Source organism: Ylistrum balloti, unplaced genomic scaffold, assembly GCF_031769215.1.
Source record: "Ylistrum balloti isolate Yb309-2 unplaced genomic scaffold, AGI_CSIRO_Ybal_v1 Utg372316, whole genome shotgun sequence".
In the NCBI taxonomy this organism is placed as follows: domain Eukaryota; kingdom Metazoa; phylum Mollusca; class Bivalvia; order Pectinida; family Pectinidae; genus Ylistrum; species Ylistrum balloti.
In genome coordinates this window covers 19,582-44,938 of record NW_026783069.1, presented here as the reverse complement: position 1 = coordinate 44,938, position 25,357 = coordinate 19,582, and the positions used below count along the sequence as shown (strand labels likewise).

Here is a 25,357-nt window from a genome sequence, read left to right as displayed (position 1 = left end):
AGAAGTTGACCTTTAACCTCTATGTCAAGGTCAACATGACCTATTGACATTATATGAAACTAAATGCAAAGTATAATCAAGATAACATGTATGGTTAAGCAGCCATGGCCAAAGCAGAAACTGTTAAGAAACGAAGATGGCCGCCATGGCAAACCGATCTAAAAGATAAAAACGTTAACACATGTGGTCAGGACCATCTCAGGATCAATTCAGGCAAGTTTCATCTCGGTCCCACTGGTGGAACTTGAGAAGAAGTTTAAAATGTGCTTTTCAAGATGTCCGCCATGGCGGCCATATTGGAATTCCTACCGACAGGAAAAATAAAAACACTTGGTCAGGACCATCTCAGGATAATTTCAGGAAAGTTTCGGGTTAGTCCCACTGCTAGAAGATGAGAAGAAGTTTAATATAGTTTTTCAAAATGGCCGCCATGGGGGCCATATTGGATTTCGGATCGACCCGAAAAACAACAACACTAGGTCAGGACCAGCTCGGGATCATTTCAGGTAAGTTTCAGCTCAATCCCTCTGGTAGAACTTGAGAAGAAGTTCGAAATGTGAAAAAGTTTACGGACGGCGCACGGCGCCGCTGCCGCCGCCGGAAAAGTAACACCTATGTCTCGTTTCGCAACTTTCGTCGCAGGCGATACAAAAATTGGATACCCCGTTGAAAGAAGCCAAACCGTTTCAATCTGTACATGTACTATTCCAAATTAGCTTGACCCATGGTACTCGGTGTAATAATTTTCCGAAAATCGGTCTCCCTAATTACCAACCAAGCTCAAGAGCCTAAGATTATTTACCAAAACGATGTTGAAATCACCGGCAAGAAGACAACAGCATAAAAAATTATGTACACTGTCAGTAAAACAAGTTGTTATCGATGATTATTACACTGTATGCTGATACCCTGAATAACCGTCAAGGTTGTGAACAAAAATAAATGTGCAGAAAAGATACGTGAATGTTTACTGCAATGATACTTAAATACATTTTTTGCATTAAATGAAAGAAAACAAATGTACTGATTATCAGCACAAGTCAGTACTATTCTAATAAAATATTAAAACATGATGTTTTATAAAAAAAAAAACTATGAAATAGCAGGCATTTTTTATTATTGTTTATTTATTTTTACATATATTTCTCTGAACAAAATATGAGAAATGTTCTACGAGAAAATTACATTTTTTACAGGAATTCAATATGCATTTTAATTTAGAAACGAAACAAAGTGCAGTATATATTCTATAAAAGTAAAAATAATATGAAAAGGAAAAAAAATAATACAGAGTTAACATATTTTTACTTCATATTATTAACGGACTTCAGTATTAACGTTTCATTTTATTGTTATAGTCCTTCCTTGTCTGCTGTTTTTTATGATATGCTCCGATCAATTAACATTCAGAATCAGTGTCATATATATGATAATTAAAAATGTGGTCTACCTATGGGAATCAAATCTTCGTAGGTTAAAGCACGCCAATAACACTAATGTTGATCGGAATCATGATAACAGGATGCAATAACAAAGCGACACGATATAATACGGTGACACGATGTTATATTGTAACGACACGATGTCAATCAGATTACTTCTACTTTTATATAAGAAGTCTTTTAAGCTAATACTTGTAATAACTAAACAACAATTTTATGTCTTGCCACTAAAAAGATCAGCCCCTCCATTTCTTACTATTTTTTATTTCTTACCCCTCTTAATGCTTCTAACCATATATGAATGCTATCCAGTCCATTATTTCTGAAGAGGAGTCTTAAAGATCAGTATTGCCAAATTTTCCCCGTTAGACCTCGCCTGTCAGTCCCAATCGGAGTGCTTCTTGTCAAAAATATTAACTTATAATCAGTCCTTAAGAGGAAGTCGTTTGAAGTTTTCGTTATGACACCAAACGACGGATGGACGACATACGACCCTCGCCACGATGTGGCATAATCTTACCGTGGTCCTTTGGATAGATGAACTAAAACGGTTTATTTTTCTAAAACAAAGAAGGGCACGTGAAGTTAGAGGCATATAATGTCTGTCGTTATTTGTTGGCAAACATATCTTCAGTTGTTGATCCTCTTTTAAAAAATATCAAGGAAACCTGAATGGTAAACGTTACAGTACTGTAGCGGCATGTGTTCAGAATACCCATCTTCTGACTCCATTCATCCGATAGCTTCTTCACGAAAGAAATAACCGAATTCATTCCGAAGCCTGACCGTAATCGTCACATCTCTCAGATAGATAACTGTATAAATAACCCATTTTAACGATATCTCGTTTTAACGAGATAACTAACGCGTTATAACGAGATAACTAACGCGTTTTAACGAGATAATTAACGCGTTTTAACGAGAAAAAACAATTTTTTTTTTGTTTTTCAAAGTGACACTAATAGGCTTTCGTAGTTATGCAAAATGCTTTAAAAGGTACATTTTTTTTCAAAATAATTGATTTCTGTCATTTTGGAGAAAACATTGTCCTTTGTTCATAAAACATTATTAAGAAACATTATACAACTGTACCAATATTTACATTATTTGTCTTTCAGATCCAGCACGTATTGCCATAAGAACAGTGAAATATTGTTTTGCCATTGCTAATCATTGCTGGATTCTAGATTATAAGTGGATAGAAGACAGCAAGCAAGCAGGACACCTGTTACCAGAGGTATATTAAACTTTGTTATAACGAGATGTCCTAGGAAATTCTTGCAGTTTTTATTCTATATTTGTCCTTTCACAATAAAATAATGAAGCGGCAGGAAACAAAAATATGTTGAGAGGATGATATTTATTGAAGGCCAAGGCTAAATATCCTTGGGTCAAGAAAACGCGATGAAATCCAACAATTATTGTACGATTACAATCAATCCAGTAGATAATCTCATATACGAAGATAATGAAATGATGACTGTTTAAGGTTAACGTAATATTAAAAATAATAATGCTGTGTTTGACGTTTAAGTTTTGGCAAGACTTTAATTTGTTGGTTATCTTGGAATCAAACACATGTTAGATAAGATATGGAAAGAAGAGAAGACTTGTAAAAGCTGTTACAAACCTCAATGGGTATTCATATTGAATATGCTACAGTGCACAAATATCTATAGTGCCATGTTTTAGATAAAACAAAATACATACTAGATTATCAAGAGAATCAGTTTTGCTTTTACTTTACTAGGAAGATTATGAGATAATTGGGGATTCTACAACTGGAACAAAAATTCAAAGGCCAAAAGCTTCACGCATGACGGGTTCGTCGCTGCTGACAGGGTATGAAGTATACTGTGATGAAAAATCAAGTAAAGATATTGACACAGGTGTGTATGCATTTACTTGCAATTACTTTGATTATTTTTCTCGATTTTAATTTTGATCAGGACTATTCCATTTAAATGCATAGCCAACACCAAAAGTTTTTAGAATAAATCATATTGGTTTGATGTTTGGGTTTAGAACAAAATTTTAACCCCAGGTCATACGGTATGTTGGGGGAAAAAAAAACACTTTAATAATAAAAACAATAATGACATCCATGGTTTGGAGTATGAATTTAAGTAGAATAGCCCTATTAAATCATCAATGTAAGATATACAAGATACATATACATAGATCAGAATTATTATGAATAATTGAAAGTTCAGGTAATTTTATTATCATGAATTGTCCATGGATGAATTTAAATATTTTTTTCGTACAAAGAGTTTAAACACATTGGTGTATCAATGTTAATTGTTGCAATTTTCAAGAACTTACATTATTCTTTGTAGTTACTATGACAAAATCGCTACTTGAATGTGGAGGTACCGTAGCACGAAGTCTCTCAGATTTCTCAAACAAACATGTGAAACAGCTTATAGTGACATGTACTGAAGATAATGATGTGACACCTGAGGATGTTGAAAAATACACTAAGAAATTATTTATAAATGCGCAAAGACACACAGATGACATATCTATTTAACTCAGGGAGTTGATTAACTATAAGGAGTGTTGGTTAAAATTAGTATTTTTTTAGATAGGACATACAATATGTTAAGTTAACTGGAGGTATGTATACAATATATGTATACACACACATGTTCAGTACAAGACATGGTAAGTGGTACACAGAATAATCATACTTTTATTGGTTAGTCATATTTTGTGATTGGCCAGTTTTTTGTCTTTTAGGTAAAGTTCTTGGGAGTTTTGCAATATTGTTTGATATTATCCACCATCTATCCCCCTACCACACCACACTCCAGTAATACATTTTGATTTGTGACAAAGGCAGAGCATTTTAGACAGACCTTGTAATGGTGTGTGCCAATCCAATATCCGTCTAGATCTTGGGTTCTCTTGTTATAGGACCTAGAATCAGAATTTGGAACATCTGTTGACATAGGAGTGATGGAAGGTTCATACATTTCTTGATTTGTTAGACACTCATATTATAATGCTATCTCAATGTATTTGATGTTTTATTTTCAGAGATTTACAAGAAGACTGGAATTGTGACAGTAGTTCGTGACTGGGTCTTTGATTCACTTTCATTACACAGTGTGCAGCCATTAGATGAATACAAATTTACTGCAGAGGAAAACATGGTAATAATGTAATGAATTTTAAATGTTTCTGATTTCAGTGATATTTTGCAGTTTGACTAGAAATGATGTAGGACATTGAATGCATTTTTAGCTTTACTGGTCAAAAATATGGAGAGCTGATGTTATAACCTGTCGGTTGTTGTTGGTTCTCCATCTGTTACATGTTTTCCTGCAGGCTGGCATCCCCACCTGGGCTGAATGCTACATCTGAAGATCTTCATGTATGCAATAACCATGACCTTTAATTGATAAAACTTGGATTTACACATGACCCGCCCCTTAGACTTTGTCCTCTGTCCTCAACCCAACCATATATATGTGTGATGGGCATAAAGAGATGAACACACTAATGCTATGAGGCTTAGCTCTGTGATTTTATAATAATGGTTTTTTTTTCAGTCTGAAGATGATGAGAATGATGAAAGCGACAAGGACAGCGAGATGGATTTTTTTTGGTTGCGGTGATTATGATGAGAAAGATCCAGATTATGCAGATTTGGAGTCGGAATCTATAGAAGAAGACGAATATGTGTCAGATTCATCAGGGATATCAGAATTATTCCCAGTTCAAAGTGTTTCCAAGTCAGTTGAAGCATTGCGCAAAAAAAGAGCCAATATAATTACTGAAAAAGAACAGAAACCATTGACAGTAGACCCATATTCAGCAACTGGCATAGATCCTGTTAGAGTACAAGCAAGCAAAAATAAGGATGGCATCAGAATTTGGGATAAAATTCATTATTGTATGTATTGTGGAGAAGGATTTACAAACATTACAAACATTATCTAGGACCCCACAAACAGGAAATGGAGGTGCAACGGATCTTGTCCTTACCCTTGAAGTCAGAAAAAAGATAATTGGCATTGTTGAAACACAGGAATAGTGGAGATTATAAACATAATGTTGAAGTGCTAAAGAATGGAACTGGAACATTGGTTACATGGACAAGAAAAGATGAAACAACAATCACAGCAAAAGAATACCTGCCGTGTGAAGATTGTCTAGCCTTTTTCTTGAATACAAATTTGTGGAGACATAGGAAAATTTGCCCATTTCGAAAAAATGATAGGAATAAAAAAAGATTAAAGTCACAGGCATCTCTTCTGCTGCCAAGTTCAGTTGTGATCAGTGAGGGTCTTCAAAGAAAGGTGTTGAGTCGTATGAATACCGATGAAATTACTATGGTTGTGCGAAATGACCCAGTCATTTTACGTATTGGGGAAAAATTGTTCCAGAAACATGGTCACCTACCTCATCTGTATCCGCATGTTAGTCAAAAAATGAGAGAGCTTGGACGGTTTTTAATTTCGGTAAGGAAACAAGACACAGAGATAAATTTGCTGTCAGATGAACTAGTCCCCAAAAATTTTCCAATTGCTGTAAATGCAACAAGAAAGCTCTGCGGTTACGTTGAAGAAAACAAGTACAGCAATCCTTCTCTGGCACTGAGAATTGGACACCTGTTGAAAAAATGTGCAAAGGCAATGTCTTTGATATCTGCTGACACTCAATCAGGATCAAATGCTGATGCATTCCTCACATTGTGTGAAAGTGAATGGAGCGATGATGTGTCCATCGCTGCTTTACAGACTCTTAGCTCAGAGAAGAGGAACAAAGGATCTATCTTGCCACTGACAGAGGACATCACCAAAATTCAAAGATTTCTGAAGGAGAAGTCAAGCTCATTGACAGCAGGTCTGGAGGAAAAGTTCTCAAAGCAAACTTGGGATATGCTGAATCAAGTAACCCTTGCAAGTGTTGTACTATTCAGTCGAAGGAGAGGAGGGGAAACTGAACGGATAACACTGAAAAATTACTTGGACGGAAAAAAGAACCCAACATCTTCTTTACAAGAGATTGAAGATTCTCTCAGTCCTGTAGAGAAGATGTTGTGTGATACATTTGAGAGAGTAGAAATAAGAGGAAAGAAAGGAAGAACAGTGCCAGTTCTACTTACACCTTGCCTGATTAAGAACATTGATTGCCTTATGAAATACAGAGAGGAGTCTGGTGTTAGTAAGGAAAACCCTTATCTATTTCCACGTTCATCGTTTGAATCCCTAAACCCGATCAGGAGTGCAGATTGTTTACGGCGGTTCGCACAAGATGCCAGACTTGAGAAACCAGAAAGCCTCACCAGCACACAGTTAAGAAAGCATGTGGCAACTTTTTCGCAAGTACTGAACCTCAGCAAATCCGACCTGGAGAACATGGCCAATTTTCTCGGACATGACATAAAGATTCATAGATCCTTCTATAGAATTCCACAACAATTGCAAAAATGGGAAGACTTTTGACTGCATTTGACAATGGAACTGTTAGCAAATACAGTGGAAAGACACTGGATGAAATCCCAGTTGATGATGTTGAAGGTAAGTGAAATGATATGGTTGATAAGGCAACCTGAATATAATTTGTTCATGATTTAGTGATTTAAAGATAAGTCTCAAGTTAAAAATATTGCAAACACTAATTTGAAGTACACTGACATAAAGGCGAAGCTTTGTTGTTTTATTTCCAATCTCTAATTTGTCATCAAGGTATCAAATTAAATTCCAAAATGTATGATATGTAGAAATTATTGTTGATAAACTTGTTCTATTTGCAAAGCTGGAATAACATGTATGAAATATAGCAACATTTTCCTTATGAGTACATTTCAGAGTTCATTTATTGTATTGTGCTATGTAACAAAACATTTAAATATGTGTCTGTGTACCAATATTTAATCATATCAACCACTTTTATTCATTACAGAATTGCAGCTCGATGGTTATATAAGCAGTGATGACTGTTTTGAGAGTGACTCCGATAACGGTAATACACCTTTTTAAAGGGCCAAGTGAACTTGTGCGATGGTGTGGCATCCCTCAGGTGTCCAACTATTTAATTTAAATGACTTCCTGTCAATAACAGGAAGACCCAGAGTGCTATTATTTGGCCTCTAGGTATCTGGCTGTGTCATAGGGTATTGTATGACATTGGCCTTCATTCAGCGTCAGAGGCATCAAATACGTTTAAAACTTTTAAGAAAGATTTTCTAAGCAACTAGAAGGTCTCCAGAAATGATTTAAGCTTTCTGATTTAGTTTTTATCAAAAAAGAAAAAAAAATGACATGAATTTATATATTTTCTTTTCAAGTGTCTGGTCACCAATTGTTTGACTGCAGCAAGAAAGGAAATGGTTGTAGTTCGTCTACTGAGAAAGGTAAGTTATAACCAGAATAGCTCTCAGGCAAAGTCCTATATTTTCTGGTAAAAGCTTGCAGTTAATTTCACTTTTACAAAATCTTTGTAGCTCACACATTCAGTGAAAGGCAAACAATTACTTGGGAAATATTTGTTTATTTTACCTTATTGCAATGAACGACACTGCCCATTAGAGAACTTTTGTACGCAGAGTCTCTATATTGAAAAATACCACAATAAATATAGAATGTTGAATCACGTGTACATTACAGTGAAATGTCACTTAAATCCATAGAAGTATCAACATCGATATTGATCCTGTCTGTAATTAGGTGACTTCTACACCTCTTTGTTGTTTACATAGTATAATACAATCACCGTCATTTCAACGATTTTGAAACAGAAAAACTGAGATGTGTTTGTTTTGAGCTGAACTTGTGTCAGAAGTGCCAATTGAGTGTATGTCAAGGTGCGGCCTCCATCGTCCATCAAATTTTATTTCAAACAACTTCTTCTGAATAACCACAAGGCTTAAGTTGATAATATATGGCCAGAAGCCTGTGTTAATGAATTTTTGATGACTTCTTAAGAATACCCAAAAGTTTAGAAGTATGCTGGGATGAAAAGCTATAAAGTGTGTTAAATTTAATGCCCTTGTTCAACTCTTAAGGTCACTGGTCCTATATGTTTAAATCTTTTCATAGAGTCTTTTGAATCAAATAGTGATATTTTATCTGTAGTTTTATTTTAGCCTAGTCCAGTTTTAAGATTACAAGTGTGAGATCCAGGCCCATTGAGCTTCTGAGACTCTTATTATCTTTTTATCCATATATTTCAAAGAATGAACGTTTCTTTTGTTTTTGAGATGTGATTTGTTTCTTTTGCTGCTCTGGGGTGTAGTTTCTGGACTTTTCATCTATACAATGGCAGAATGAAAGAGTTAAATATTTCAGCTCTCTCCTTCAGTGTAGTAAAATATGGTTGGTATGTGTCCAGACAGAACGTGTCTGTCACATGCTGAATGAGTCTTTGTTTGTACCTTATCTTTTAGTTGACGAAAACAAAGAAACAGAAGCATTAACCTGGTAGCTAAAGATGTATACATCATTGCAAGGCAGTAGTGTTTGACATCAATATCGTGACTTTAAGTTTATGTTATATGCTAACCTATGCATTTTTTTACCTATGTAATTGTTGAGTGTTGCTTAACAGAAATGTGTTTTTGTGACATGGTTTAATCAGTAACCGTCATCTTTATAAAATGATACCAAGACTGGTACATATGAAATGTTAAACTGAAAACAATTATCTATTTTTTTTTTCTGTACAGGACTTTGTTTCATTGTTAACTACAATAATAATGTGCAATATGTCACCCTAAATTCATTCCTCTGACTGGAATATTGACCTCCTTTGTAAGAAAGCATTTTATGATATAATGATTACTTTTAACTTTTATGCCTGTACCACAACATTTGTGAATGGCAAAGTATTGCTGCCAAATTTAGTGCTCTACATCTACATTGCAATACTTTGCCTCTGTGCTTGTTACTAAAATTTAGTTGATTTTGATGGTGATTTATCTCGCTCCAGGAGTTGTATCCTTCATGATGATGAGATATTATGTAAAATCTTGAAATATTGCAAGAATTATTCCCCCCCCCCCAATCAAGGTCAGCATTGCTATAAATATAAATTCTGTTTCCTCACTCTCACTTGAGTTCTCTTTGGCGAATTACGCTTCAACTTCATACATTGCATCCTTACTTACGATGCTTGCTTGGGAGTGCTTTTCAGGTCCAAGTTTCAAAGGTCCCAGGTCAAGGTCACCATTGCAATCTGGGTTTCCGCGCTTTAACTTGAAATTTCCTTCTTACTGAAGGGTCTTGCTTAGAATTGCTTTTCAGGTCCGAGAGTCAAAGGTCAAGGTCACCGTTGCTATACATAAAAAATGGTTAATGTGCTCCAACTCGTGTCCCTTGGGCCGATTAAACTCAAACGTCATACAGTGCATCCTTACCGAAGGGACTTGCTATAGCTTTTCAGGTCGGAAAGTCAACAGTCAAGTTCACCGTTACTAAAAATAGAAATTTTGTTTGAATGCAATAACTTCGAGTTGTCATGTACACCATTTATGGTACGTCTTACGTTAGAAGGTGATAGGTCAAGGCTACTGTTAAAAAACTTCACTTTTAATGGCTCCTGATGTTCAAAGGTCAAGTTCACTTAAATGCTAAGATTATGCCATCACCCAACTTAAACAGCAATCTGGGGGATTAGTATCGTTCATTGATACATTGTTTCGTTTCAGTTATTTTTCCTGTGCTTGTTAAAATAAATAAGCAATTTAATTAAAACATGATATTACAATGTTTATTATATTTGGCTTTTTCTTTACCTAGAAAATGGACAATACATAAAGTTTCCCCAACGAGTGATGGTTTGTTTTCATGTTTATATAATTTGAACGTTAATTTTCAAATTGTATAACGACAGGAGACTTATCTTACTGAGTTAAACATGATAACCAACTACCACAACCTACGGACCTTTTTCTCCCACAACGTTCATATCATATCTGGAAAACTATCTGTTTCTGTTGCAAATAACATTATTCCTGTTATTGATTGAGACAACACTCATGACAGAAGATAACATCACAAAGCATTGTTACACAACGTCATAGATAAAGCACAGACCCAAGAAATCGCTTCCAGGGTGTAACCACTAGTGGGTAACCAAAAATGTTACCAACTCCAAGCAATTTTACCCAATGAGTCGGAAGTAAGAAAGTTTGTTGTGCTGGTAGGCTGCTACAGAGCTCATAAGTGGTATATACCTCGGTAGGCTGCTACAGAGCTCATAAGTGGTATGTACCTCGGTAGGCTGCTACAGAGCTCATACGTGGTATGTACATGCACCTCGGTAGGCCACTACAGAGCTCATACGTGGTATGTACATGTACCTCGGTAGGCTTCTACAGAGTTCATAAATGGTATGTACCTCGGTAGGCTGCTACAGAGCTAATAAGTGGTATGTAAATGTACCTCGGTAGGTTGCTACAGAGCTAATAAGTGGTATGTAAATGTACCTCGGTAGGCTGCTACAGAGCTAATAAGTGGTATGTACATGTACCTCGGTAGGCTGCTATAGAGCTAATAAGTGGTATGTAAATGAACCTCGGTAGGCTGCTACAGAGCTCATAAGTGGTATGCACATGTACCTCGATAGGCTCCTATAGAGCTCATTAATGGTTTGTACCTCGGTAGGCTGCTACAGAGCTCATAAATGGTTTGTACCTCGGTAGGCTAATACATAGCTCATACGTGGTATGTACATATACCTTGGTTGGCTTCTACAGAGCTCATAAGTGGTATGTAAATGTACCTCGGTAGGCTGCTACAGAGCTCATAAGTGGTATGTACATGTACCTCGATAGGCTGCTACAGAGCTCATAAATGGTTTGTACCTCGGTAGGCTGCTACAGAGCTCATAAATGGTTTGTACCTCGGTAGGCTACTACATAGCTCATACGTGGTATGTACATGTACCTCGGTAGGCTTCTACAGAGCTCATAAGTGGTTTGTACATGTACCTCGGTAGGTTGCTACAGAGCTAATAAGTGGTATGTAAATGTACCTCGGTAGGCTGCTACAGAGCTCATAAGTGGTATGTACATGTACCTCGATAGGCTGCTACAGAGCTCATAAATGGTTTGTACCTCGGTAGGCTGCTACAGAGCTCATAAATGGTTTGTACCTCGGTAGGCTACTACATAGCTCATACGTGGTATGTACATGTACCTCGGTAGGCTTCTACAGAGCTCATACGTGGTATGTACATGCACCTCGGTAGGCCACTACAGAGCTCATACGTGGTATGTACATGTACCTCGGTAGGCTTCTACAGAGTTCATAAATGGTTTGTACCTCGGTAGGCTGCTACAGAGCTAATAAGTGGTATGTAAATGTACCTCGGTAGGCTGCTACAGAGCTAATAAGTGGTATGTACATGTACCTCGGTAGGCTGCTATAGAGCTAATAAGTGGTATGTAAATGTACCTCGGTAGGCTGCTACAGAGCTCATAAGTGGTATGTACATGTACCTCGATAGGCTCCTATAGAGCTCATTAATGGTTTGTACCTCGGTAGGCTGCTACAGAGCTCATAAATGGTTTGTACCTCGGTAGGCTACTACATAGCTCATACGTGGTATGTACATATACCTTGGTTGGCTTCTACAGAGCTCATAAGTGGTATGTACATGTACCTCGATAGGCTCCTATAGAGCTCATTAATGGTTTGTACCTCGATAGGCTGCTACAGAGCTCATAAATGGTTTGTACCTCGGTAGGCTGCTACAGAGCTCATAAATGGTTTGTACCTCAGTAGGCTACTATATAGCTCATACGTGGTATGTACATGTACCTCGGTAGGCTTCTACAGAGCTCATAAGTGGTTTGTACATGTACCTCGGTAGGTTGCTACAGAGCTAATAAGTGGTATGTAAATGTACCTCGGTAGGCTGCTACAGAGCTCATAAGTGGTATGTACATGTACCTCGATAGGCTGCTACAGAGCTCATAAATGGTTTGTAACTCGGTAGGCTGCTACAGAGCTCATAAATGGTTTGTACCTCGGTAGGCTACTACATAGCTCATACGTGGTATGTACATGTACCTCGGTAGGCTTCTACAGAGCTCATAAGTGGTTTGTACATGTACCTCGGTAGGTTGCTACAGAGCTAATAAGTGGTATGTAAATGTACCTCGGTAGGCTGCTACAGAGCTCATAAGTGGTATGTACATGTTCCTCGATAGGATGCTACAGAGCTCATAAATGGTTTGTACCTCGGTAGGCTGCTACAGAGCTCATAAGTGGTTTGTACATATACCTCGGTAGGCTGCTACAGAGCTCATAAGTGGTATGTAAATATACCTCGGTAGGCTGCTATAGAGCTCATAAGTGGTATATAAATGTACCTCTGTAGGCTGCTACAGAGCTCATAAATGGTTTGTACCTCGGTAGGTTGCTACATAGCTCATAAGTGGTATGTACATGTACCTCGGTAGGCTTCTACAGAGCTCATAAGTGGTTTGTACATGTACCTCGGTAGGCTGCTATAGAACTCATAAGTGGTATGTAAATGTACCTCTGTAGGCTGCTACAGAGCTCATAAGTGGTATGTACATGTACCTCTATAGGCTGCTATAGAGCTCATAAATGGTTTGTACCTCGGTAGGCTGCTACAGAGCTCATAAATGGTTTGTACCTCGGTAGGCTACTACAGAGCTCATACGTGGTATGTACATGTACCTCGGTAGGCTTCTACAGAGCTCATAAGTGGTTTTTTACATGTACCTCGGTAGGCTGCTATAGAACTCATAAGTGGTATGTAAATGTACCTCTGTAGGCTGCTACAGAGCTCATAAGTGGTATGTACATGTACCTCTATAGGCTGCTATAGAGCTCATAAATTGTTTGTACCTCGATAGACTGCTAAAGAGCTCATAAATGGTTTGTACCTCGGTAGGCTACTACAGAGCTCATACGTGGTATGTACATGTACCTCGGTAGGCTTCTACAGAGCTCATAAGTGCTTTGTAGCTCGGTAGGCTGCTCCAGAGCTCATAAGTGGTATGTAAATGTACCTCGGTAGGCTGCTATAGAGCTCATAAGTACCCGTGTGTGCATTGATCCCTTATATGATAATACCCCGCAACTACTTTGTTCTGTTTCCGTACCTCTGTACTAATGCATAGTGTTTTTAATTTTTTTTCAAGCTTAGATCCTTCTTTTTACAAGGTGAAGTATTTTTCATACACGGAACAATTTCATCTTTAGTTTCAGGTGCCAAGATTATGCCCTTTACATTGGGAAAGAACATACCTCGGCATGTCAGTGTAGTGAAAGGTACCTCTCGATGTAAGGAAAACCAGTAATGGTGTGTGTGTGTGTGTGTGTGTGTGTGTGTGTGTGTGTGTGTGTGTGTGTGTGTGTGTGTGTGTGTGTGTGTGTGTGTGTGTGTGTGTGTGTGTGTGTGTGTGTGTGTGTGTGTGTGTGTGTTTGTAATGGGCTTTTCAGCAAGGGAGAGACTCCCTTTAACTAAACATCAGATGCAGCCTATTGACAAAGTCATTTAGATAATTGTAACCGAACTGTTGGAGAAAGTGAAGTCAATAGGGATGCGCAAGGAGACCAATCAAAATGACAATTTATAATAAAGTTCCATCCAAATGACATCATACTCTCAGAATGAGTTTCTGGGATGGATGGTACTAAATTCTGGAAACAGATCGCACATACAGGTGAATTACAAGTTTGATTTAATCTAATGGTCGGTTTAAGCTCCTGAAGTTGGTGTTATCTAAACCTTTATGGTCTATGTGATGTTATAAAAAATTTTTTTTAAAAATCTGCTGTATTACGGAACGAGCATCTGCAAGAGTTATCGGACTTATTGTAACTTCCAGTTTTTTTACATGTGTTTTTGCAGTACAGCTAGGAGCTGTTTTACTCAATTATCTTCATGTGTCATTTAGATCTAGTGCTAACCATTGATTTCTTACCCTCTCCGGAGGTTCTGTGTTGTGACGCACCAATGTACCAGAGTTTGGCGATACTGACCGCAATGAAAACTTCAATGAACGAATAAAAGATTTGAGACACCACAGTAAGAAATTAACGACCTGCATGCAAATGACGTCATCAGTCACAGGCACCCGTCCCCGGACGAAAAGCACCAAAGGTATAGAACAATTTGAGCATAAATACCATAGAAACATGTCAAACAAACGAAAACATCTAGAATCAGTATTATCTGCGTTGTTTAACACAGCTACCAGCCCACTGGCCGACATCAGCAACATTAAGGATGACCTCACCAGCACCTTCGCAGGTCAACGCTGAATTAGCAGAAAGTAAATCAGCTTTATCAGCACAAGGGTCTGTTAACACAAATGTCAGGTTTGACTGTTCACCCACTTTGTTACAATCCTCCCAAGGATAATTACCTCATTTTGAGTTACCTACATGTACCTCAAATTTCAATCCGTTGCCTGAAAACCCCGAACCGCGCATACTACAGCGTTTGAAACGAAGTCAACAAATGTCGTCCACTCCGGGTCCATTGCCATTGTTAGACATATCACTAGTCACTTCAACCAACGATATACCAATTACCTCATCAACGACAAATGCCTTGAACCCAGATGCGCAAGAATTTCACCCACCACCTACAAACCATCACTTTGATATGTGTGCTGAGTTCTCAAAGAACCTCTTGAAAAAGGATTTACTCCTGTCTAGACTCACTAAGTTCACAGACTGCCCAGAGACCTATGCCATATGGAAATCTAATTTCAAAGGTATCATAACAGAGCTTGGAGCTTCGGCTTCAGAGGAAATGGACCTCCTGGTAAAATGGCTTGGTGTAGATTCCAGCAGGCAAGCCCTGAGCATAAGATCTGCATACCCTGAGGACCTAAAAGTAAGGGTGGCAAGAATCTGGGAAAGATTAGAGGATCGTTATGCTGGTCCAGAGATGGTAGAGGCTTGTCTGAAAGCCCGTTTCGCTGCTTTCCGCAATATTTCGAACAAAGATAGTAGTCGATTGTTTGAACTTGTTGACCTTGTTTCCGAGATTGCTGCTAGGAAAGCAGACAAACAATACTCTACCATGTTGGCATACTATGACTCATCTTCTGGAGTAAACCCTATAGTGTCCAAGTTACCTGTTAGTATACAGCAAAAGAGGACTACACATAGCATCAAGTACAAGAAAAACCATGGTGCGTTATACCCTCCTTTCACTGTTTTCATAGAATTCCTGCGCGATATTGCAAGGGCGAGAAATGACCATGGGTTCAAATATGACCAGCCAGATTCGTCTAGCACTAAGTCAAAACCTGTCAAAACAGGAAACAGACCTCCCAAAGCTTTGGTGTCTTCAAGAAAAACTGAGGTGGAAAAACCATCAGAGCCTGCCCTGTCCTGTCCTATACATAAGACAAAACACACGTTCAACAAATGTAGAGGTTTCAGATCAAAGCCTATTGAGGAAAGGAGAAGTTTCTTCATGAGAACTCTCTGCTTGAGGTGTTGCGGCCCTGGAAAACACTTGGCCAAGGATTGTGATGTAGCCATAAAATAAGAAATTTGCAACAGTAGCCCGCATCCTTCGGCCCTACACATTGCAACTCCTCTAAGCAAGTCATCAGTTCTAGATAAAGAACAGGCTAAAATGAATCCTTCAAATCCTGTTAATTCAACATGTACACAGGTGTGTAAGAATCCCTTGGGCATGAGTAAATCCGGCGCAAAGACTGTCCTTGTTAAGGTGTACCCTACTGGCCAGCCAGACCAAGCTCTAAGACGCCATCATTGATGATAAGAGTAACCAAACACTTGCTAGGACTAGTTTCTTTGACCACTTTGGTGAAGAAGGCAACCACACCGAGTATACACTATCCTTATGCTCGGGCTACATTTCAGCTTCAGGAAGGAAAGCAAGAAGATATGTTGTTGAATCTATTGATGGCACAGCAGCTCTTGATATACCTGATTTGATTGATTGCGACATGATAACAGATGCTCGTGATGAGATACCGACTCCGGAGTCTGCCTTTCATCACCCCATTTACGTGAGATAGCAGAATACCTTCCTGCATTAGATCCTAAAGCCGATGTTATGATGCTCAGAGGGCTAGACCTTCCCACTGCACACCATGTGGAAGACCAGAAGATTGGTCCACCTGATGGGCCTTATGGCGGATAGCCCAGAGCCCTGTTTCCCTGTCTACCTCAAAGGATCAGGCTTATCAGTGGAGGACAAGGAGTTTCTTCATATAATGGACTCCTGTATGAGAAAGAATTCAGAGGGAAACTGGTCAGCGCCCCTTCCGTTCAAGCCAGATCGGCCTAGACTTCCCGACAACAGATCTCAGGCCTTACAAAGAGCAATGTCCTTGGACAGGAGTCTACACAGAGACGCTGTAAAGTGTGCTCACATGACTGAGTTTATGGCCAAGGTATTGAACAATGGGCATGCCGAAGTCGCTCCTCTTCTGAAGGATGGTGAAGAACGTTGGTACCTTCCTCTCTTCGGCATATACCTACCCAAAAAGCCTGATAAGATAAGAGCAGTATTTCACCCATCTGCTCGATGCGATGGCATCTCGCTCAACAGCGTACTTATGACAGGGCCAGACTTAGTGAACAATTTACTTCGTGTACTTTTGAGGTTCCGCGCTAAGCCTGTAGCCATTACAGGTGACGTCGAGCAAATGTTCTACTGTTTCAAGTTGGATAAATCACATCGGAATTTTCATCGGTTCTTCTGGCATGAAGACAATAACACGTCAAAATAGCTTATCGAATACCGTATGACAACACATGTCTTTGGGAATTCGCCATCACCTGCAGTGGCCACTTATGGTCTCAGACAAGCTGAGGGAGCGGATGCTGATGTGAAGGAATTTGTTCATCGATAATGGTCTGACGTCGAGTTATGATGCCGATACAGCTGCGTCCTTGATGACACGCACTCAGCATGCATTACGAACAAATTTCAATGAACGAATAAAAGATTTGAGACACCACAGTTTATTTCATTTGAATAATGACAAGAAAGATAAGTACTTGAAGTTTTAAAAACCATCTGATATCTGAAAATACTTAATTTTCTTTTTATTTAAGGGGCGCATCCGCTTTTCTTTCTAGATTTTTCATAGTTCTTCCGAATAATTCGATTTCCTCAGTGTTGCTGCAATTTATGCTCATAGTATCACCGACAGGTCATAATTTGACGGAACAACTAGATAATGCGACGTTATTCACTATTTGGCTCTTCTGTATATAATTCTAGATTAATCTGAAAGAAGATTTTCTCTTGTACAATCCGTTAGAGTTATGTCAATGTGGCAAAATATAGCTGCTTTTTTGTATTGTAATCTTAATGATATGTGATGTTCAGGTTAATGAACATATTATTAAGATTTCGACCGGCATTAATAGATATTCGCATTTGTTTCCTTGTTGCATTGCAAGCTGTCCATCGAAGCTTTGTATGTTATAGGCGATTCGGCAGCTTGATTAGTCACCAGCACGCAACTGATGTGCTAATGACTATGTGTGTAGGAAAATTAATTATGCGATGACGCAGTAGTTAATATGATTCAGTTATTACGTGGATTTACTATTTATTTCAATTTGTATCTCGCATACTTAACTGTAACGTTGCCATTCAGCACACAGTTAGTCAGTTGACACAATTTTCCATAGTTGTTTCTTTAAAATAGCTTAATGTTTCCTCCCGAATCTTTCTGGTGATACCAATCTATGCTGGTGCAAAATATCCTATCAAACATTAATATATTTTTATAAATAGGAATAATAGCTTATTTGCTTACCACTTCTGCTCTGGTCTTCGATCTGCATGCCATTATCACAGTTCTCCCTAATATTGCTATCCATTTTGCTGTTTCGTATCCGATGCCTGCAAAATAACAACCTATGTTATCGTCATAAAGTTTGTTTTTAGATGGTCTTATGTAATCCGAAAATTACAAAGCCACGGAACTGCTGATGTGAGTTAGAACTTTACTGTTTAGTCTGACTGAATCAATCAATCCCTTACTGACGCACATGTGAGATTTAATGTTGATTTGATCATATTCATTTTTAAAACGAATGTGTTAAATTCTAGCAGATCTCATGGAATCATAGTAATGGAAGGGATTTTTTTCCAGCGGGGCATCTTGTACTTTTATCGACTATAGGTATGTTAAGAAAATATTTTATCATTCATGCACACAGTAACAGGGGCAGTGTTAATCAGGGACCTGATGATATTATGGTGGCGTAGACCACTGCAGAAGGTTTTTGTTATTAGACAGGAAGTTCAAAGAGACAGATTACGTGATACTATTGACAATCAGCATCTAGTATAACACAATACAACAACAACAACCAACAAGGTCTGTGTGGGGCAGTTCCTGCCACATCCATCCCTTATCAGTGAGAAAGATCCTTATCCGCGAAACAACTAAAATAAAACACATTACTTAAAACATATTTAGCACAGTTCACATGCACTTCGACAGTTCCCAGATATCAGCGCCGACGTCTTCCAAATTGACATCATCCCTGAACCACGATGGCAGTCTGTAGATACGCCTAAAGTTCTGAGAAGCAGACTCCATGACATCCTGAATATACATTCCTCTTGCTCCTGCCACCACGCCTGCCACCTCCAAAACTACCCAAGGCGTATTGAGATGGTGTGGCTTGAACGAAAGATATTGGGAATCACTTTCAAGTAGCAGTTTATCCAAATAAACGTTGGCAGCGGATAGTCTAATGGGTTCATCGCGTACTACCGCAGTGAATATGAAGTACACATTTGGTGGACAAGCCATCCATTTTTGCAGTTCCTCCAATCCGTCGGTAAAGCAAAGCCGATGTATTCGGAGATGGGTAAGGTTCATTTCTCTCACAAGAGACAAAACACGTTGGCTTGATTCCCTGGATCCTTCGTCGCGGCAATGTACAATCACTGTCATGTCCATCCGTTCGACATTGATAAGGCACTCCCTTAAGAACTCCTGTTAAAGAGCTGTCGAGTATCTTCGACAGAATGCAGGGCTTACACACTTGTTATGCCTGATGCATTTGCTAATCAGATATATACCAACCTCACCAATGGCACAAGCTAAAGGAACGAGACCAATTTGGGGAACAACTGCGGCAATTCTTTTCTCACAAAATGGGGATGTATACCAAATGACACATGGATCCTGGTATCAGTTTGCTGAGTCCACATGTCCCAACTATAGGAAAGACGTAATTTGCCACTGCACAACCCAACTCTTCGTTTCTCCCAAGATTACATGACTCCTCTAATTCGGTTAGACTTTCTTTTCTTTACCTTTTCAACAGCTGGTCGAGGTTGAAATGTGAATCAGTAAACTTCAGAACCATGCTCTAAGGGACATCCGGGACGTCAGATCCCCGTCGTGCCAAACCAGACACTAACATCTCCGTTTTACTTAAACGAAACTCTTCACGACGGGCAACAATTAGATGTTCCAAAAGTTTGGTGAAAACCCGCCAGTGAACAAGACAAATAATATGATTCGGTGGGCTGACAAATTCAGGAGGCAATACCTCTCCAAGGAAACGCGACACAGTGTTCCATTAATTTTCGCTCAGTAGCTAAAAAGTGTTGGTCATCCTTGCCAAAGTTCGGATGCAGACCATTCGCAACGTCATATGATAACAATTTATCCAAGTCACCAAGATGGTGGGCTTCTTGTAAGAACTGAAGAAGTCCAGTGACGTAACGGCACCATTTCCAAATATTGACCTAGTTTAAGGGTGTCCCATTGCAGCTGGTGTGTGACTTAAGACGACTTATCATGGGGATTTGCTCCTGTAACCCCGGCATGAGGTATTCGCATCAACATACCAGGGTAGATGCATCTTAATCACATGCCTTTTTCTGTATCTTCGGCTTAAAGGTACACAATGGACAAATCCTCTCTCTTGCTCTTGGTCCATTGGAAGTGTGAACTTCAGATGAGCCAGAGATGATCCCTTTGTCAAGAATCGTTCGGGAATCGTGCGCCTCGCTTTCGGACTGGTATTCGTCAACCACTATTAGACCTGATGACATCTCTCCGTCACTCCCAGCCGAAGAGCTGTAGTCAGAAAAAAATTGGCCTCGTTGCAATCAGAATCCATGTTTACTGAAAATACATGGAATATAGAGTGAAATACTTAAACAAATCACACTACATCATTACAACTAACATAGCCAGCGTGCTGATTTTGCCTTTACATATACACTTTACAATTCCTTCAATTGAAGGTGTGTACGCTCATTGTCATAAAAAGTCAAGTATATGGTGAAAATAATCTTGGAACAGTATATTACAGCAGGTTATTACGCAATAAAGCATAACCAAGCACAACATAAAACTGTGCAGGTCAAATAAGTTCCTAGGTACAAAAATCCTTCAATTTTGCAGGAAGGATTATTGATCGTCGTGCTCCCGCTTTGCAAGCTGCATTTTTGCTTCCGTGTTCAGTTTTATCGATCTTAGATGGCGTTGTGAGGATTTCCTGTCTATCAAGATCTAAAGTGTCCTCTCCAAATCTGTCTTGTCTAGGAAACTCAGGGAGTATTCGTCCACCAAAACTCTTTCTCGCAGTCTTTGGTCACACTGATTTTCATGCGATCCTGGATAGCATACGATGGAGGTCTACAATCGCTGACCAAGTAAGGCCACTCCCATAGGGATTGCAGCTTGGGGCTTGGCCAACTTTCTTTGCAGAGTTCAGTTTGTACACATAATCCCCGATATTGAAATGCGATTCCTCCTGACGAAAATCATAGAGGCGTTTTTGGCGTTCAAGTGATTGGCCAAGGTTCTTCCTGGCAAAGTTGTGTGTCTCGTTGATCTTTTCCGCCAATTCCTGTACCCACTCTACTGTGGTCACTGAGTCCGGAATCCCGGTACCAAGAACTAGATTAACAGGTTGTACCGATTCCCTGCCTAGCATGAGCCGGTTTGGTCTTCAACGAAACAACGGATCATCTGAAGCAGGGTGCGGTTGTAACTTTGAACTTCCCCATTAGATGAAGGATGGTATGTAGTGGTCCTCTTCTTAGTTATTTGCAGAACATCACATACAGCCTCGAACAAGTTCTTCCCCTGGTCTGTGAAAATCTCTAGTGGACAACCAAATCTAGCAACAATATGGACAACGAACTTCTATGCAATGCGCTCGGCGGACTGATTGGGAATCGCCGCCAATTCAATTCATTTGGTGAACTGGTCCAACATGACGAGGATGTAAATGTTCCCTGCTTCACTCCTCTGAAAAGACCCAAGAATGTCTAAGTGGACCCGTTCAAGGGGAAAACCAGCATGAAATATTTGTAGTGGCTCTCTTGTACGCCGGTCGGTTTCTTGTTGCGATTGCAAACTCGGCAACTTCTCACATAAACCTCACAGAACAGAACAAAACTCGATGTTGTAGAATCAGGAACCAATTTGTGCCTCTTTATCCAGGTATACGTGTCCTTCAAATTCCTGTTCTCAAAACCTTTTAATCGTATTGATTTGTACAATGTGTCCTCTTTGAAAACATTCACAATGAGGTCTTGATTAATTAAAGTAACCATTTCACCAGTATCTACAATAGCAGGAATGGTAACACCACTTATAGTAATTGAGATAACCAAACTTGATCTTGCAGATAGGCGAACAATATGTGTTTCAAGCCGCTCGGTTGAAGTGTTTTGTGGCCCATTTTCCTCTTGGACAAGTCCTGAGTCATGGGGCCTAGCCCTTTGGAGTTTAAATCCTTTCCATCCATCTCTTGTCGGTCAATCTGGCTGGACCTAAATGGTGAAGGGGACCTTGAATGTTGTCTTTCCCTATTCCTTGGTGGTGGCGTCGATGACGTCTCCACGAGGATGTGTTTCGTTTCTCATCTGGGGTATTCTGAAAAAGCTTACTGAGGTTACCTACTTGCTGGGTAAGCTGTTCAATGTTTTTTTCTATCTTCGTGTTACATTTCCGAGTGGAAGTGTTTGCCGCCACGGAACCAGAAGAGTTGCCTCGAACGTCGTCTGAAAAAGCTACCTCTCGTTGAGAGTAAGAAGCTGATTTCGATGAACCGAATATCGACCGATGGTTGGCTATCGATGCCTTTACATATTTCAGAGCCTTATGAATTGAAGTTGGGCCCTTTTCCATTGCTAACCTTGCAGCCTCCTTTTCTTTGCAGCCGCGGAGAAAAACCTCTGTAGACAGTTGATCTATTGTTTCTCTATCTGACTTCCTATACCCATCCATGGCTAAGAAATACACACGCTGTGAAAATTCCTCAAGCGATTCTCCCTCTTGCTGGCGTAAGAATTGAAGCTTACGCCTGGCTTAGACTGGCTCATTTTTCTTACCAAATCGTCGCCTCAGCTCCTTTTTAAACTCTCTGCATCTAGAGTCTGGATCGAGTTCTCGGACATACTCCAGAGCTGTTCCACTTAAACAGTCAATAAGTCTATCTGAACTCCTCCTATCACTCTAAACCTGCCGCTTAGCGATTCGCTCAAACTGAAAAATGAAGGCCTCCCAGTTTGATGTAGAGCTACAGTCAAAAGCTGTTAGTTTGGGCAGCGTTGGACTTTTACTACGTTTCCGACCTTTTCTTTTGTCCTCTCCTCACTGCTATCAGGGGAGCTTGACCTACGTGAGGTTTCTGAATCGTTCGACTTCGAATTTCTCTCTGGCTGATGTTTGTTGGTAGATCTACCCCGAGATTTTGGTGACAACTTCGCCTTGTGTCCCCTTTGTCCACCATCCGCGGGAAGTGGAATGGTTGGCGTACTCTGGGGCTTATGCTTTACTGGCGTTTGAAAATCACGAGGAAAGTCCTCTGTTCTCCCTGGGGGTGTTATTATATCCGAGCCACTTGGGGCCGGCGATGGGATCGGGCGGTTATACCTATTATCAGGTGGAATTGCATTGAGTAGTTTTTCCCTTATTTGTGATGGAGTTTGATGTTTTCTGGAGAACTCTACTTCATTCCACCATGCCAAAGTTTCTCGTTGGGTTTGTTGGTGTGCTCCAAGCCATTTTTCACGTTCGTGATACAATAATTGTTGCGATTCGTGTTCATGTTGCTTTAATTCGTTTACCCAAAGATTACGCTCATGGTCAAATTTTTTGACGGGTAGAAACCATTTCATTGTGTAGATCCTGAATGTTTCCTAGAACATTGGGCGATTGGGTTGGGATTAATGACCTTCATTAAAGGTGTTCATGGCCTGGTTTGGAGTGTAAGGTGTATAAAGCGCTATAAAACCTTCATTTATCCATTTGTACAATGTTTGTTCATTTATCCCGGTAGCAATGACGAGATCTGTTACTATAAGGCATTTTACGTTTCGCAATCTGATAATATTTTCTGCCTTTACAGGATCGACTCCACGGATTGTCTGCAATTCCTCAAACGGAGCGAATTGAACATGTATTGTTACACTGCTAGCCATAATATTTGACAGGTGGAAGTGTGAACTCCCAACAATATTGATATGGCAGGGTTGAAATATGTGATAACATTGGAATTTATTACTAAAATTATATTTTATTCAGAACATCATGTTTGTTACATGTTTATTGTAGGGAATTGCAATTCCGAGCGAAATTAGGTGAAGACAAATTTTGTTTAAAAAGGCGGTGTAAGCAACCTTAATAAACCTGACTACATAACATGTGATTCATAATACAGTATTGATAAACTCAGAAACACACGAAATCATACAGCAAATAATTACATACAAGCCGAATTCATACAAAAATGACAGAATAGTAAAAATTATAAATTTATATTACACTGAAAGTTATGTCAACTGCGTTGGTGTGAACAACCGAGGCTGACGTAATGGCGGGAGATTTCCGATGAAAATTGGTTCAAACACACATATTTACCCAATGTAAGTGGACAAGTGCTAAACAATTTTATCCTCGTCGCCAATTTGGTCGTGGTGACCACTGCAGCAGCTTTTTATTAGACCGGAAGTTCAAAGAGATCGATTACGTGATACTGTTGACAATCGACATCTAGTATAACACCATACAGCAACCGACAAGGTCCGTGTAGGGCAGTTCCTACCAAAATATTGATCGAAAAATCCCAGCTTCTACGATAGAGGAAATAAAGTAATGGGAACAGCATATACATACAATAGCCGACAAGAGCATTGTGACGTCACGCAGAAACAGTTGCAATTATAGTACCGTAATTGCCGCCGGCGTTCAGAGTCACCTCTTGTATCGTTAAACCGGACTTAATGCTTAAACTGAGTCTTGCTCAACTCATCTCTGAAAAACTTTATAAAGAGATGAATAGAATGGATGATCCATATCAGAGTTACCTCACGTATATAAACGTGCCACGTTTTTATATAGATCATGATATATTAGATAGTTCACGCTCAAACTAAGTATTTACATCAATTTGAAATTAAATATTAACTGTGTCAATGTTCTGGTACCTAGGAGAGCAATTCTGTGTCTAACTTCAAAGAGAAATACCAACATGTGAATTCAATCGTAATCCAACTTCAAATTCAAGAAAAATAGGGCAAATAAAATTAAAAGGAGACTCATGCAAAGAACAAGGACAATAAGACCAAGTGATCAATCCAAGTAAGTAGTCGCAATGGAGAACAAGGTATACAACGACGGAACCAGGAGATAAACTTATTTGTACCGCCGTTCACCTTTCTTGTTATATATGTTAGCATATATGTATATACGGCTTACAGCCATTTAATTGGCAAATCAAATTAGCACAGATATGTGTTACTGCTATCTGTGATAATCTTAATTAATACTGATTGTGATATGTTATAATGTCTTTCACTATTATAATTTTGTATGTATTTTAGTATCTGATTGTGATATCGTGTTTGACTAACGAATGTAATATTTTACTAACTTGAAGAAAATATGGTAGATTAGCCTTTGGCGAAGCATATATTATCCTCTTTATTAA

General features: G+C 39.2%; 2 protein-coding genes across 2 annotated transcripts; one reads left to right on the top strand and one right to left on the bottom strand.

Moving 5' to 3' along the window:
• The first annotated feature begins 421 nt into the window (after positions 1 to 421).
• LOC132564488 (uncharacterized) lies at positions 422 to 14,698 on the top strand. Its single transcript, XM_060229141.1, has 10 exons — positions 422 to 506; positions 2,561 to 2,679; positions 3,193 to 3,331; positions 4,485 to 4,608; positions 5,000 to 5,182; positions 5,479 to 6,778; positions 6,862 to 6,973; positions 7,359 to 7,418; positions 7,744 to 7,809; positions 14,628 to 14,698. Exons 1-10 carry the CDS (start codon positions 422 to 424, stop codon positions 14,696 to 14,698), a joined length of 2,259 nt encoding a protein of 752 aa, XP_060085124.1.
• A 4,175-nt stretch (positions 14,699 to 18,873) lies between these two features.
• On the bottom strand, positions 18,874 to 19,356 carry LOC132564487 (uncharacterized metal-dependent hydrolase YcfH-like). The gene has a single exon (XM_060229140.1). It carries the CDS (start codon positions 19,354 to 19,356, stop codon positions 18,874 to 18,876), a length of 483 nt encoding a protein of 160 aa, XP_060085123.1.
• Positions 19,357 to 25,357: the final 6,001 nt, after the last annotated feature.